Source organism: Apteryx mantelli, chromosome 13 (assembly GCF_036417845.1).
Source record: "Apteryx mantelli isolate bAptMan1 chromosome 13, bAptMan1.hap1, whole genome shotgun sequence".
Taxonomy (NCBI): domain Eukaryota; kingdom Metazoa; phylum Chordata; class Aves; order Apterygiformes; family Apterygidae; genus Apteryx; species Apteryx mantelli.
Window position 1 is genome coordinate 23,377,420 of NC_089990.1, and position 12,604 is coordinate 23,390,023.

The 12,604-nt window shown below is 45.1% G+C and overlaps 1 protein-coding gene across 2 annotated transcripts in view; it reads right to left on the reverse strand.

Annotated features, from left to right (window-relative positions):
- Window positions 1-12,604, reverse strand: part of LOC106489876 (pre-mRNA 3'-end-processing factor FIP1-like) — a 29,437-nt gene that overhangs the window by 2,457 nt on the left and 14,376 nt on the right. For both annotated transcript variants that reach the window (XM_067304376.1, XM_013949156.2), the window contains exons 10-15: window positions 11,277-11,475; window positions 9,196-9,222; window positions 6,647-6,704; window positions 5,771-5,826; window positions 4,058-4,256; window positions 1,720-1,878 (exon numbers count right to left, since the gene is read on the reverse strand). In XM_067304376.1, coding sequence (XP_067160477.1) covers window positions 1,720-1,878; window positions 4,058-4,256; window positions 5,771-5,826; window positions 6,647-6,704; window positions 9,196-9,222; window positions 11,277-11,475 — 698 coding nt within the window. The remainder of the gene's footprint in view (window positions 1-1,719; window positions 1,879-4,057; window positions 4,257-5,770; window positions 5,827-6,646; window positions 6,705-9,195; window positions 9,223-11,276; window positions 11,476-12,604) is intronic.

The following is a 12,604-nucleotide window of genomic DNA, read 5'->3' on the forward strand; positions in this document are numbered from 1 at the left end:
TTTCTGCTATTCATCAAATATGCAATTATTTCTCCCTGCAGGTTTAAAACCAAGTGAGCTCCCTAGAGCTGACCATGGTGTGAAAATGGCAGAACTAGAACAGAAGACAGGAAAAAAATCACACTAAATTTATCACAGAAAGGTGTGTGGTCACACAGTATAGACACATAGCTCCAAGAGTGGGAACACACTCAGGTGCAGAGACACATTCTTACTGCAGCTGGGATACCAGTTTAGCAGTTTAGTAGCAGAGACATCTAACTTGCTGAACCACTGAAGCCCTGGCTGAAAACCTCCAGGCTTTGAGTAATTTTCTGACCTGTTCAATAAATGGTTTCATAGTCAATTTAAAAAAGAAAAAGAAAAAAAAATGACTGCTGCCGCTCACCAACACATCTTCAGCCACCTTGTGGACAACAACGCAGCAGTGGTTTAGGCTTGAACAATGCAACCGTCCTTTAATATTTAAACAAGCGTCAGTGATTTCCTTCAGACTGTTCAACTTGGAGTAAACTGGAAACTACAGCAAAACGCTTTGATCTTCACCTCACTTCCACCTAGTGCAGCAGCCCATTTTCCTAACTAAGCTCTCAGAGATTCTGGCATTTGGTGAATTCCACCTTGTTCATGCAGCCAGGTAACAGCAGATTTCAATTCTGAGTACAGAAAGCTGAGAAATAACCCTTAAAATTATCAGCCCGTTAGACTGGTATCATCTCAGCTTCTATTTGTTTTGTATTTAACTTTGATTGTGCTCCTGGCCTTCCTTTCCACCACTTTGTTTCCTGCTCTTCAGCAATCAGTCCTTTCTTGAGAACTTACTCAAAGCATCTCCCAAAAGATGAGGACAGCCTTTTACCTCCAGTCACTGTGTAGGAGTTTTTTTGATACCAAATTCAAAATAAGGCCAATTACCTGCACAGCTGACACGAATTTCTTATAAAAGTAGTAAGCTGCAGCACCAAAAAAAAAAAAAGAGCAAGTCTGCTCAAGTCATTATCAGGATGTAAACTGACACAGCAACTGAGCACTGCCTCAAATTGGAGACCAGACTTTTTACATTGCTAGAAAGGATCATCTTCTGGAAGATCATCTGTAGCAAATCATACATTTTCTCCAGAAAAGCTGTTAATCAGGGACACCCTGCTCTGCTCCAAAAGTGCTCCACCTTGGTCCAAATCATCAACATCACTGGCAGAAGCACAGGACAGAGAGCTCTGATCATGCAGTGTTCAGCCAGTTCCTTACACAGCCTCCTGCTCCAAGAGGGAATTTCAGATTTGAGGCTTAGGAAAGCTTTTCTTTTCTGCACAAGAACACTTAGGACTGAGAGCTGATGCTTCTGTTATGTTTTTGCATTTTCCTTTGCATGCATTTTCCTTACACTGGGACCTGTGCTGTACAGATGTGATGTTCAGGGCAACCTCTCCTTTGGGAATCATGGCTGCAGTTTTGTTGGCAATGATTTGACATCCTGCTAGCTGCCTGAGAATGTATAAACCACAAGGAATCCTCTCCCTACTGCAGACAGCCCTGCCTCCTGCAGGTACATGTCCGAGACTGCTTTCTCTGCCCAGACTTCTTGTCTCAGGACATTAGCACGTCACAGGACGCCAAAGTGACCTAGGGCTCCAGTTCACTCTAAGAACTTCAAGCTGCTTCTCTGCAGCTAAGGTGCATTCCCATTAACAGACCAGTTCAACCCTGCACAGCTCTTACCGCCTTGAAGACTTATGCTTGCTGCTCTCCTCTTTGTCTCTGTGCCTGCGCTCTCGGTGACGATCCTCTCGCTCCCTGCTGCGATCTCGGCTCCGGCGGTAGTCACGCTCAAAGTCATAGCTGCGCTCTCGGCTGTAGTAGCGGTATCGTTCATCATCGCTTCGGAAGAGAAAGGAGAAGTGAGGCAGGCAAACAGGCCATTCATGGACATGAAAGTCAGGAGAGGGCTGCAGAACCCCACCCTCAAAGTATGTCACTTCTTGGGGAAATATTTAAAGGTGCTGTTCATTTGAGCCTGGAATTATTCTCCACCAGCATAACCAGACAGCTCTAAAGGAGACAAAAGCCTTCTCAAACATCCAGAAATTCAGGATTGTTTGCCAGTTGCAGCTTAGAACCAACAAGTTTATGAATCTGAACTCTCCTCTACCAACAGGCAGATATTCATGACGCTCTCCTGAAAACACCCCTACTAATAAGCTGCTGCTTCTTATCCATCCCAAGCAGCAACCCAATCCTAATTTCTGACCACAGTGTAATACTTTCTCCACTTGCCTAGTACACAGCCCATAAGCCCAAACAACGGAACACCTGAACACAGCTTTCTCCTGGCTTCTCAAAGCAGAACATTTACAAGCTTTGCTCTTTGGATGTATTTGCAAAGGAAATACCTCAGCAGCAGGCACATGGTCAGTGTTTCAGGGCTTTTGCCCTCACAGTCCTTCTGGAATACGTCAAAGACATCCAGCCACCCTTGTTCAAGAACAACAGAAACACGTTCCTCCTCTTATTCTGCATCTCCTTGGGCTGGATTTTACCTTACAACATTATCTTCCCCAGATAGTCTAATTCACACAAAGACATTACAGGTCAAGAGACTATTTTCTTACCTGTAAGTTTAGAAACCCAAACTGCATACTTTGCAATTGTGAACACAGCTAAGATGGTCTTTTTGCCTATACCCGTCTGCCCAAGACACCTCATTCCACCTACATACAAGAGTGGGCACAATGTACCCCAAATTCAGATACATCCTGCACTCCCTTTCTCTCCTTGCTCTATGGTCCCTCTTCCCCATTCACATGCTGAATGCTGTCATCTAAAAGGTTCAAAAATCCCACTGTGGGAAACAATGTTCAGACTCCTAGCGAAAGCAAGCCTGAAACTCTGTTCTAAGACTAATGGAAACAAGCCAGACAAGTCCATCTCCAATATTAATCACCTGGGAGTGCTCCAAAGGACTCCACTGAGCACGGCTACCTGCCCTGCTTGTTGAGTATGATCTTAGGGACCAATTTTCTCTAAAGCACCCAGAAATGCTAACAGTGTGCCCAGAAGTGCTGATCACAGGATTTGGCTGCAGCATAAACCCACTTGGGAACTGTGGGAGTCTGAGCTCTTCAAACTACACCAAGTTTGCGTTCAGCTCTATTCCTCCCCTTTCCTCCTACAGTGCCCACAACATCAAACAGAAAACAAACAAAAAAAGCTTGTTAGGAAAACGTTGCCCTGTTTGCTCACCCCAGAGCCTGGAGGTTCCCAGGGTAGGCAGCACCCCTCCGCCAGGAATGCACATTCTGATCGTGTTTTAAATGACTACTGGCATTTCCGAGCCTGAAGCCTGCAAAACACTGACGCTGCCTGCGACAGAAACATCACGAGCACCCCAGCGCAGAGCACACAAAGCAACAGCTTAGAAAGAGCCCTTGCACTCTAGCCTTCTCTTTAGCTCTCTAAATCAACATTAGGAGGCTAAGTGTCTCCTTCCCTGAGCACTCCCAGCACTGCTGTCGCCCGAGATCGTGTCACTTCCCACCAAGGTGGCCGTTTCCAGCACTCTGCTCAGAAATGCCTGGCCTTGTTAAGGATTTACATTTCATGGTTGACTCCTGCTGAACGGCACTCATTACCCTGAAAGTCTCTACAGGAGAGCTGAGCAAAGCATGGGTGGTTTTCCCTTTGATCTGACAGTTGCATTTAGAAGACAAGAAGCAGCAGCTTCTATATCCAATGTTTCACACTGAGCAGTGAAGTACCTAGTGAACAGAGAGGGGCTATTTCATTCACTGGCCTCATGTTACAGGTGGGAGAGCAAGCATAACTGGTTCTTCTGGATTAAACAACAAAGTGACAACAGATACAGGAAATCAGCCAGAGACATTGGCTCCTAGTTTTATCCTCCTGTTATGGATCCAAACTCTCTCTTCTCCAGATAGTTCAGAAAATTAAACTGATACAATCCCATCCCCAGACCAAACATCATCTTGCGCTCCAGGGCAAGGCCAGAGCTCCCTCCTGGGTAAGTGTGAGCAGAAGCCTGGTGAAACACAGCACTCACTTGTTGTATTCACTAGTGGTCGGAGTGCGGTCTCTGTCTCTCTCCCTTTCCCTTTCCCGCTCACGCTCCCTTTCCCTCTCACGCCTCGAGCCTGAGTACTCCCAATGGCTGCTGCTGGAACTGCTCGTGCCTTTGTCCACCGTCGTCACCCAGGGCGTGTGGGATGTGGAGATGGGTGGGTAGCTGATGAAACCTGAATCTGCAGTGAGAGAGCAGAATCCTTGTTTGTCTGAAGCATTAGGAGCATCCTCTCCATCCCCCTCTCTCCACACACACCATCTGGATATCCCTTGCCTGTAGCTTCCAACTTGGCCACACCAGCAGCCATTTGAGAGCCCACCAGCTAAGCAGGTTTAGACTAACATGCTCTTGGATGGCAGTTACCAAAGTAGGTGGTACAGCTGAATCCAAAAGTGATACCCTTCTCTTGGAGACAGCAGTGGCCCAGTTCCTTCCTGCCTTCACATCTTCCTTTTTCCTTCCCCTGTATGCTAAGAACATGTGAATACCTTTTCCCTAGTGATGACAAGCAAGACCAGATACTTGCAGATGTCGCCACAAATCAGCCCAACCCCTAACACAGCTCATTAATGTAGGGGCTACACACTCCCCCAGTTCTTGTTCTCTGTACAGGGCACACAATGAGGTCTCCACTGAGAAAAGTTCCAGCCAGCCCCTCCTAGGCATCCTAGCTCAGTGGGCAACGGTGCCTACAATGGTGGGGCATCCCTCTACTGCTGCCAAGTCCACCAAGTTTAATTAGTCTTAGGTTCTTGGCAACTCCCAGAAGGTCCCACTTCTCAGCAGGTACCTAGGGCCAAGGGTACCACCTGCTGAGCTCAGAGCCACCAGCATGTCCCCATCCAGATGCTGACCTGCAGGCCTGCTCAGCTGGACCAGGCCAGCAAGGTCATGGCCCAAAGCAGTACCAGCTGCTGAAAAGCTGTGCACATGACAGCACTTGAGGCTGCTGTATCTCAGGATGCCCTTGCACTGCCCGCTCCCCAAACCACCTCCCACAGAGGAGATGGTGGAGTGCTTGCTGCCTGTGATTCTGCCTGCTTGGTGAAGGGAGGAGGTGCCGCTCCAAGGACAGCTGGTCACTAAGGAAGGGGGACAGGACATTGGCATTGCTGGCAGGGTTGCGACAGGGAAGGAAGTCTGCTGAAATTCTGGCACTGCCTCTTCCATTACAAAACAAAAGGAGACAGATGCCTGCAAGTGTGTGTAGGCAGGGTGCCTGCATGTGCCTGTAGGCAAGGAAGATGATAAAGTGGGGGAGGAAGGCATTCAAAAGCTCACGGAGGAGACATGAAGCTGAGGGCTATGATTGTCCCTGAAGGGTGGGGGGAGCGAGGGGAAGGAAGAGAGCATGAACAAGCCTGTGTGTAAGCAAGCAGAAGAGCATGTTGCTGTCAGGCACACGGAGCCTTCTCTGCTGCTGGTATCTGCGTTGAGAGCAATGAACTGATGCTAAGCACTCAACTACAAAATTGCCTTCACCATTGCTGCGGAAAGGGTAACAGCTTTCCAAACACCTTATGGCGTAGTCAGACTCAGCATGTTTCTAGTGATTGGGATAGTCTGGGGCACATGCAAGGCCATAAAGTCAAAGTAAGCATGATTTCAATCAGTCTAAGAAAAACCTAAGCCACCAAGAACCAAAGAGAAGAGATACAAGCAGTTTGACTGTTCTTTGTCTTAAGAGCTCACCTGCAGAGTTGTAGCCAAATGGAGGAGGCTGCCTGTTATTGTAGCTGGCTGGCTGGCTTTGGAGAGAGCAAAGGATACAAGTTACTAACACGAGCGACCTCTTAGTTGAACTGCTTGCAGGTACGTCTGCACTGCAAGTTTACATGATTTTTTTCTGAAGCCCTGCAGAACATTCCCCTGGAAAACCTATGGTTTAAGTGAATCTGTTTCACCTCGTATTGCAAAATATCAGGAACGCAGGCACAGCCGCTTTGTCACAGCTTCTGAAACTGCTCTAACTCAATTGCTCATCCTGCTTTGTCCCTCCTTTCTGTAAATCAGGGGTAGAAAGCTTCCTGGGAAATGATCAGTGGTTGCAAAGTGCTTGGAGATTCCTTTACAGAAAACGTTTGGAAAACAAAACAAGCTATCAACTACTCTGCACTGGACCCAAGGAGACTAGATTTCCTAGATTTTATTGACTCCCTCCTATGCCAGGAAAATGAAAAGTCAAGGCTAACTACTGTAAAAGACCAGTACCGTGCAGAGAGGATTCCCTGTGGACTTTGTTCCGTCCCTCAAATCCCAGACCAGACTACTGGCGCTAGCACCAGAATTACTAGCACTATCCTAAGCTTAACCTCCAGCGTTCCTCATTACAGAAGAGTTGCACCGATGGCTCTCCCCAGGTGCTGTGGACTCATGTTGCTCAAGGCACTGACCACAGAGCAACCCAGCTCCTACCACTGGTGCACTTCAAGTGATGAGAGACACACCGGATACCAGTTTGTGTGCTAATGCCTCCCACCCAAATGAGGCCATTCCACTCTCCAGCTACACCAAAGTGCAAAAACCAAAGTTGCAAACATATTCTGTAACATAGAGGGAACTTCTTACCCATCCAACGTTGGAATGAGGAGAGCTGGTGGTGGCGCCAGAGGAGGCGGGAACAACCCTAGACAGAAGCATAAGTCATCAGAAGAGGTCTCACAGCTTTACAAGAGGGAACAAGACTTTGTTCTGATTAAAATTAAGCAGTTAAAGCACCCTTCTACTCTAAACAAGGCCCTGGTTGAAATGGAAAAATTTTCCTTCAAGGTCATACCTCCTACCAAAATTAAAACTCTATAGCTGCGCTAGTTCTATAGGACTACTAAAAAAAAGAACTACCTAAGCCTTCTGGCTGATTCATCATCAACATAAGATTAATTAAGGAATAAATATTAAATCCTTACAGTCCTGTGGAGAACAGAAAAGTGCGACTCTTGGGAGCAGATAGGTTGCAAGTATGGTGAAGGTTTTATTGCTCCATTGATTAAAATGAGTAACACGTTTCATGAGAGACAAAGTAATATAGATAGAAGTCTTTTTTTTTTAATTACAGAAAGCCAGTCTTCTGAGCATGTATACGTTTAAAAATCATGAGAAGACATAGCAACAGTGAAGCAGAGAGAGATGTCGAAAAGGTCCCCACAGCTGTCTGATGCTTTAAAAAGGGGGCCAATTTCAAACACATTAATAGTTTATTTATAGAAGCAAAAGACAATATCTTCAGAAAGCAGAATTAAATAGAAGTATATGAAGGCCACTTCTAGAGGTGACATAAGCACTTGGAAGCCTAAGTCCTCAACCTCAACCAATCTGAAAGTGAGGAAGGATGTGCTGACTGCTCCTAAAGGCACTTCTTAAACTTCTATCCATAACTATAAGCAACCGTTATAGGTGGTTACCAACGACAGCAAGAACAGAATAATCAACCATTGGCTTGACTTTGCATAAAGACTCCTCTGTTTATCATTAAACAAAAAAAAAGGAACAAACTGTTCTGATACCAAGGATAGGAGTCACCTGATTAACTTCAGATATACACGTTAGAGCAAGCAGCTCCAGGCTCCTTTTAGAGTCAAGGGACTTTCAGACAGTGGAGTCGATGAAACCTAGAGACAATTAATTCACCACCTCTAACAGTATCCAAAATGGGTGAGGAGAGCCCCTCCCTAGAAGCCCCTCACTGCCAACAGAAGTAGCCTGAAGTGACTAGCTCAGCTAGTGGAGAACTATGCTGCAGACAAGTTGGGGATATATCTCACCCTTAGATACTTCCCTCTTTTTGTGAAAGATCTTTCAACAAAATACAATGCCTAGAGCATTTCCATCCAACTTGCTCACCAACGGCAAGCACTTCAAAGTGCTACTGTTATTAGCACTTTACTCTAATGGTGGTGGATCATCATCATTATCATAATTAGCAGGTATTCGCCCTCATCTCCTTTTTCAACGCAATTACCTAAAGTGGAAGCTCTTTGGAACAGCCTGGTCATTCATTTCTTCCGCCTTGTTCCTCCCAAACAACTTTAATCTGAATGCACTCAGACTAGCAAGTGGGTGCTGCAATCTCTAGAATCAAGGCCAGGATCTGCATTTGCACTACAGATATAATTTTTCTAAATCCAAGTTAAATATGAGCAGGTTTCTTTCAGTACAATACAGAGAACCAGCTCTGCAATATTACTGTGCATGGAGAAGAGCATAAAAAGTGACATTACAACAAACTGCAATTTTCTTGGTCTGAGGGATGGCCCAGCTAGTATAAGTTTTTTGTACTTCCATTTATCAAGCTCTGAGCAGAGCACGAGCACAAGCACAAAAGCTGTGCAGCAGGTACATGTCTGACACACAGCAAGGACAAGCGCATGAAGTCCAAAGTGCTTTGGATGCAGACCTTTTGCAAGTATGTGAATCAAATGTACAATATAATACCGAGGCAGTGGTCTGGCTGCAAGTACACAGTGGCCACCAGCCTTGGATTCCCAGATGTCTGTCACTTGGTCACAGCTATTGGACCATATGGTCTGCTACAAAAATAGCTAAATTCCTTTTCCGCTGGATTAGGCAAAAATTCTAGTAGAAAAAAGAATAAGAAGAAGAAAAGAAAGATAAATCTAGAGAAATTCAGTTGTATAGTGGCCTTGAATTAGCTATATCCACAAGATTGGTTGTTACATTTCTGTATTAGCATTCACCAGCTCTACTGCACACCAGGGAGCAAAGGCTTCGGATAGAAACTGCATTTGGAGTCTCGTGCTCCAAAGCACTGATTTGTCACTTAAAAACTTTGCTATGCAAGAAGCCATAACAACAAGAAACAAACCATTCCAAATTTAACCAAAGGGCCTTTGCCATCTGAAGTTCTTTTCGCTTTCTGGATTGCTCTTCAGAGAAAACAAGATGGACTTAAGAAGCCCTACAGATTATTATTTAGGTCCAGAATAAACGATAAGTGGCTAGAGCAATTCAACAAGGCATTGGAGTTTATTAGCCTTAGTTTAACTGCATTCTAACATGGGTTTTAGAGTCATCCTATTGCATGCTATTTAATCCAAATGCTCAGATAGGGCTATCTGGGTGTTCAGAATCACTGCTGTTGAAACCAAGTTAGCACCTACCTGGAATAGGTCCGGGTGGCGGCAGACCTATGGAAATAAACAAGCAAACAGAACTAGTGAGGACAACAGGACAACCGTGTCATCTATGTACCTCAAGCTAAAGCAGAAAGCATCCTTGTGAATGTTTCACACATTTCAGCAAATAGATCAGCAGGAAAAATGGTGCTATTAAGCAGTAACTGGTCTAAAGGCTATCATTTTCCCAAATAATGACCTGTTTACCTTCATATTATAATTTTAAATGCTGTTGCCCTCCTACACTGGAGGACTCCTTTTCCCTAGTGTTAACACACAAATGGCTGATTCGGCCTTGAGAACAACTGGAAAGGCAGGGAGGAGAAACTGCTGCGGTTAGAGGGGCACATCGAGATGCTGAGGCACACTGAAGCGCCCAAAGCAGGTCACCCCTTTCGGGGCAATTACTTTCTGTCCCTGGCACATTCCCTGTAAGAGTTTCTGTTAAAAGACCGAAATCAACTACTTTGGCTGGACGTGCAGAAAGTTCTGGTGGGCAGCAGGAATGATATCCAGTCTGTCTTTTTGCTTGCTTTTTTAAACATGTTTTTCAACATTTTTAATAATCATACTTACATAGTGGATCAGACATGCTAGTGAACAACCAAAAGAACAAGTGGACAATATATCCACTTCTCTTGAATTTGACAATGGAAGGCAGTAAGAGGAGTCACCACAGTCCACCAGTGAGTACTGCAGTAATAATCCCCCTCAGATTAAAAGCCTTGACCATATTTTTTTTATTCTTCTGCCTGTGGAGCAGAATGTGGAAGTGATTGCATGATGCGCTCCTGGTGACTTCTCAGGAGACTCACTACTGCATATGGGACCAGGGAAAGCCCAAAGCACGGCCTTCACTTCCACCTTGATGCACTACTCATGCCAGAAACAACAGGGGCACAGACGTGACTTATGTTGGATCACAAGATGCAAAGACTTATTAGGAAGCGAAGACAGAAAAATGTGTTTTAGGCCATGGCCAGTATGTCTGTAAAATTGCACTGAAAAGAGTCAACAGAAATGACTTATGTCCCTTAGGCAACTGAGAGGAAAATACTCTGAATGAGTAAGCACAGCTGGGCTTCTCAGCTGCATCAAAATGCTTTATTCTTTCCACTAGTATAGCTCTCTCCTGCCTGGTGCCTAGAGAAAGCGGCCAACTGGCCTTCATGTTGTAGTTGCATTAAGAAACTTTGCAGAAATAGACTGATTATATGTACAGAAGAGACAGTAAACTGTAACATGCTGCTCAAGACAACAAATTAGGAAAAAAATAGATGAAAATTAGTTTTACCCAAGCTATCTCATCAGGTCTCACCACCCAATGTGTAACTACAGGGGTAAAGGGCATTCTGGCAGATACAGGACTTGAGAGTATCTCCACAAGCACCAAGTGCACTTAGCACAATACAAACCCGTCTGGTTATTGGTAAGAGCACAAAAACTTGCTAAAGCTGTGGACAACATCCAGTGGTCCAGAGACCTCATTTACATTATTTATATTTTGCTTTTAAAATGAAGCACCACTGTAATGTCTGCTTATAAGACACTTCTATGAGCAGTAAGAAGCATCCGACAGTAGCAGCAGGCACAATAAAATACCTAGAAACAAACACAGGAAGATACAAATCTGTATCACCTGTCGTGAATGACCCTTGCAGCATTTGGCATCAGTCATAGCCAGTCAGGATCCTGAACTAAACAGCCTGCTGGTCTGATAAAAGATAGCAATTCCTATGTTCTTAGCTTCCTCCACAGATGAACTGGAATCCATTTCTTTATCAATAAAGCAAATTGATCGGTAGCACCCATGGAAACACAACCTAGAGGTTTTTCAAGGAACAGCCGCTATTATTTAAGTATACAAGAGCAAATTGTAAAAAGGCTAATGGAGATAATGAACAGAGATTAGCCAAGTGAAAGGACCTGTTATGTGATTGCTTGACTGCCCCATAGCATCTACTGATTAAACCTTTGATTTGCTCCATGCCTGGGATGTTCTAACTCACAGCCTCAGGAGAGTGCAGATGTTTGAGACTGCCATATACTACTGTGTGAACACATACCTGGAGGATGCAGGGGAGGTGGGACAGAAGTAACTGGTGGAGGAGGGTGGAGAAAGTGTGGTGGAGGTGGACCAGCGAGAGGGGGAGGCGGCGGACCTGCTGGTGGTGCAAATGGCTGTTGCTGAGGTGGCTGTTGGGGCTGCGATGGTTGCTGGGGCTGCTGTGGGGGTTGTGGCTTACTTCCATGATCTCCAAGGACCTTAGAAGACAGAGGCAGAGGAAAGAAAAGACAGCATGTTAATCTCTTCACTCCTGCAGCTGGAACCTCACTGTGCTGGCATAAAGGGAGTACAGAACCAAAACAGGCAGCACAGTGTTACTGGAAAGAACAGTCATGTTAGACCCAGGGGATAACATCCTTTTGGGAGGAAGGAAGGTTGACTGAAGCAAGAAGTACCCTTAGAACAGGTATCTTCTCTTAATCAGAACAGCAGCAAGACTGGACTCAACTGTGCAGGACAGCTGCACATCTCAGTGTTGCGAACACCTTTTGTTCCACTGTCAAGGGGCTGAATTCAGCACCTAATGGGAGTTGCCAATGGTACAGGCTCCAAATTAGGAGCAGCCGTATTTGAGAGTGACATTGTAGCTCTTCCTATTTTTAATACATCCATTTTGTCCTTTCACAAGGGCAACAAGATGTCAAATCCTGCTCTAGATTGTGCACATGTACACCAGCTAACAGAATAAGGCTGGATTCGCATTTGTCGGACGGAATAGGTCACACACACACTATTGCTGAAGAAATGATCAATATGCAGAGATTCTAGAATGACTTGGAAATGCAAACGTCAGCGCTTGCTAAGTGGGAAGAACAACAACCATTTCTCAGCAAATTCTTTCTCTTAGCAAACTCTTAGGCCACTATTGGCAAATAGCTGGAAAATTAGCCACTAAAATATAAATAACAAAAACAGGAATTGTGTGTAGGCAGGGAAAAGGTTCCATATTGGGGGGTTTTGTGGGCAGTGGAGGGTGGCTGGTAGGAGGAAGGTGGTTAGGACAGACAAATTCTTGGCAGAAAGTCCTGGGAACATGCCTAGCACCTTCCTGCTGAGAAGCCTACCAGAACATTAGGGACATACACTGGACATGGAAGATCAGAACTGGGTTCAGTTTTAAACCACAGGTTTTTATTTTTTTAAGGGACGCTATGCAGTAACACAGGCCTGCCCCAACTCTGCAGTGTGGGCAGTGTCTGATGATGCTTAGTCTATATGTTACTTTGAAATAAAAGAAATGTAAGCCCCAGCTAGAAGTCGTCCACTGCAGAACTGGAGATTCCAGCCAAACAGCAGCCAGGTAGTATATGGGAAGGGAACAATGCA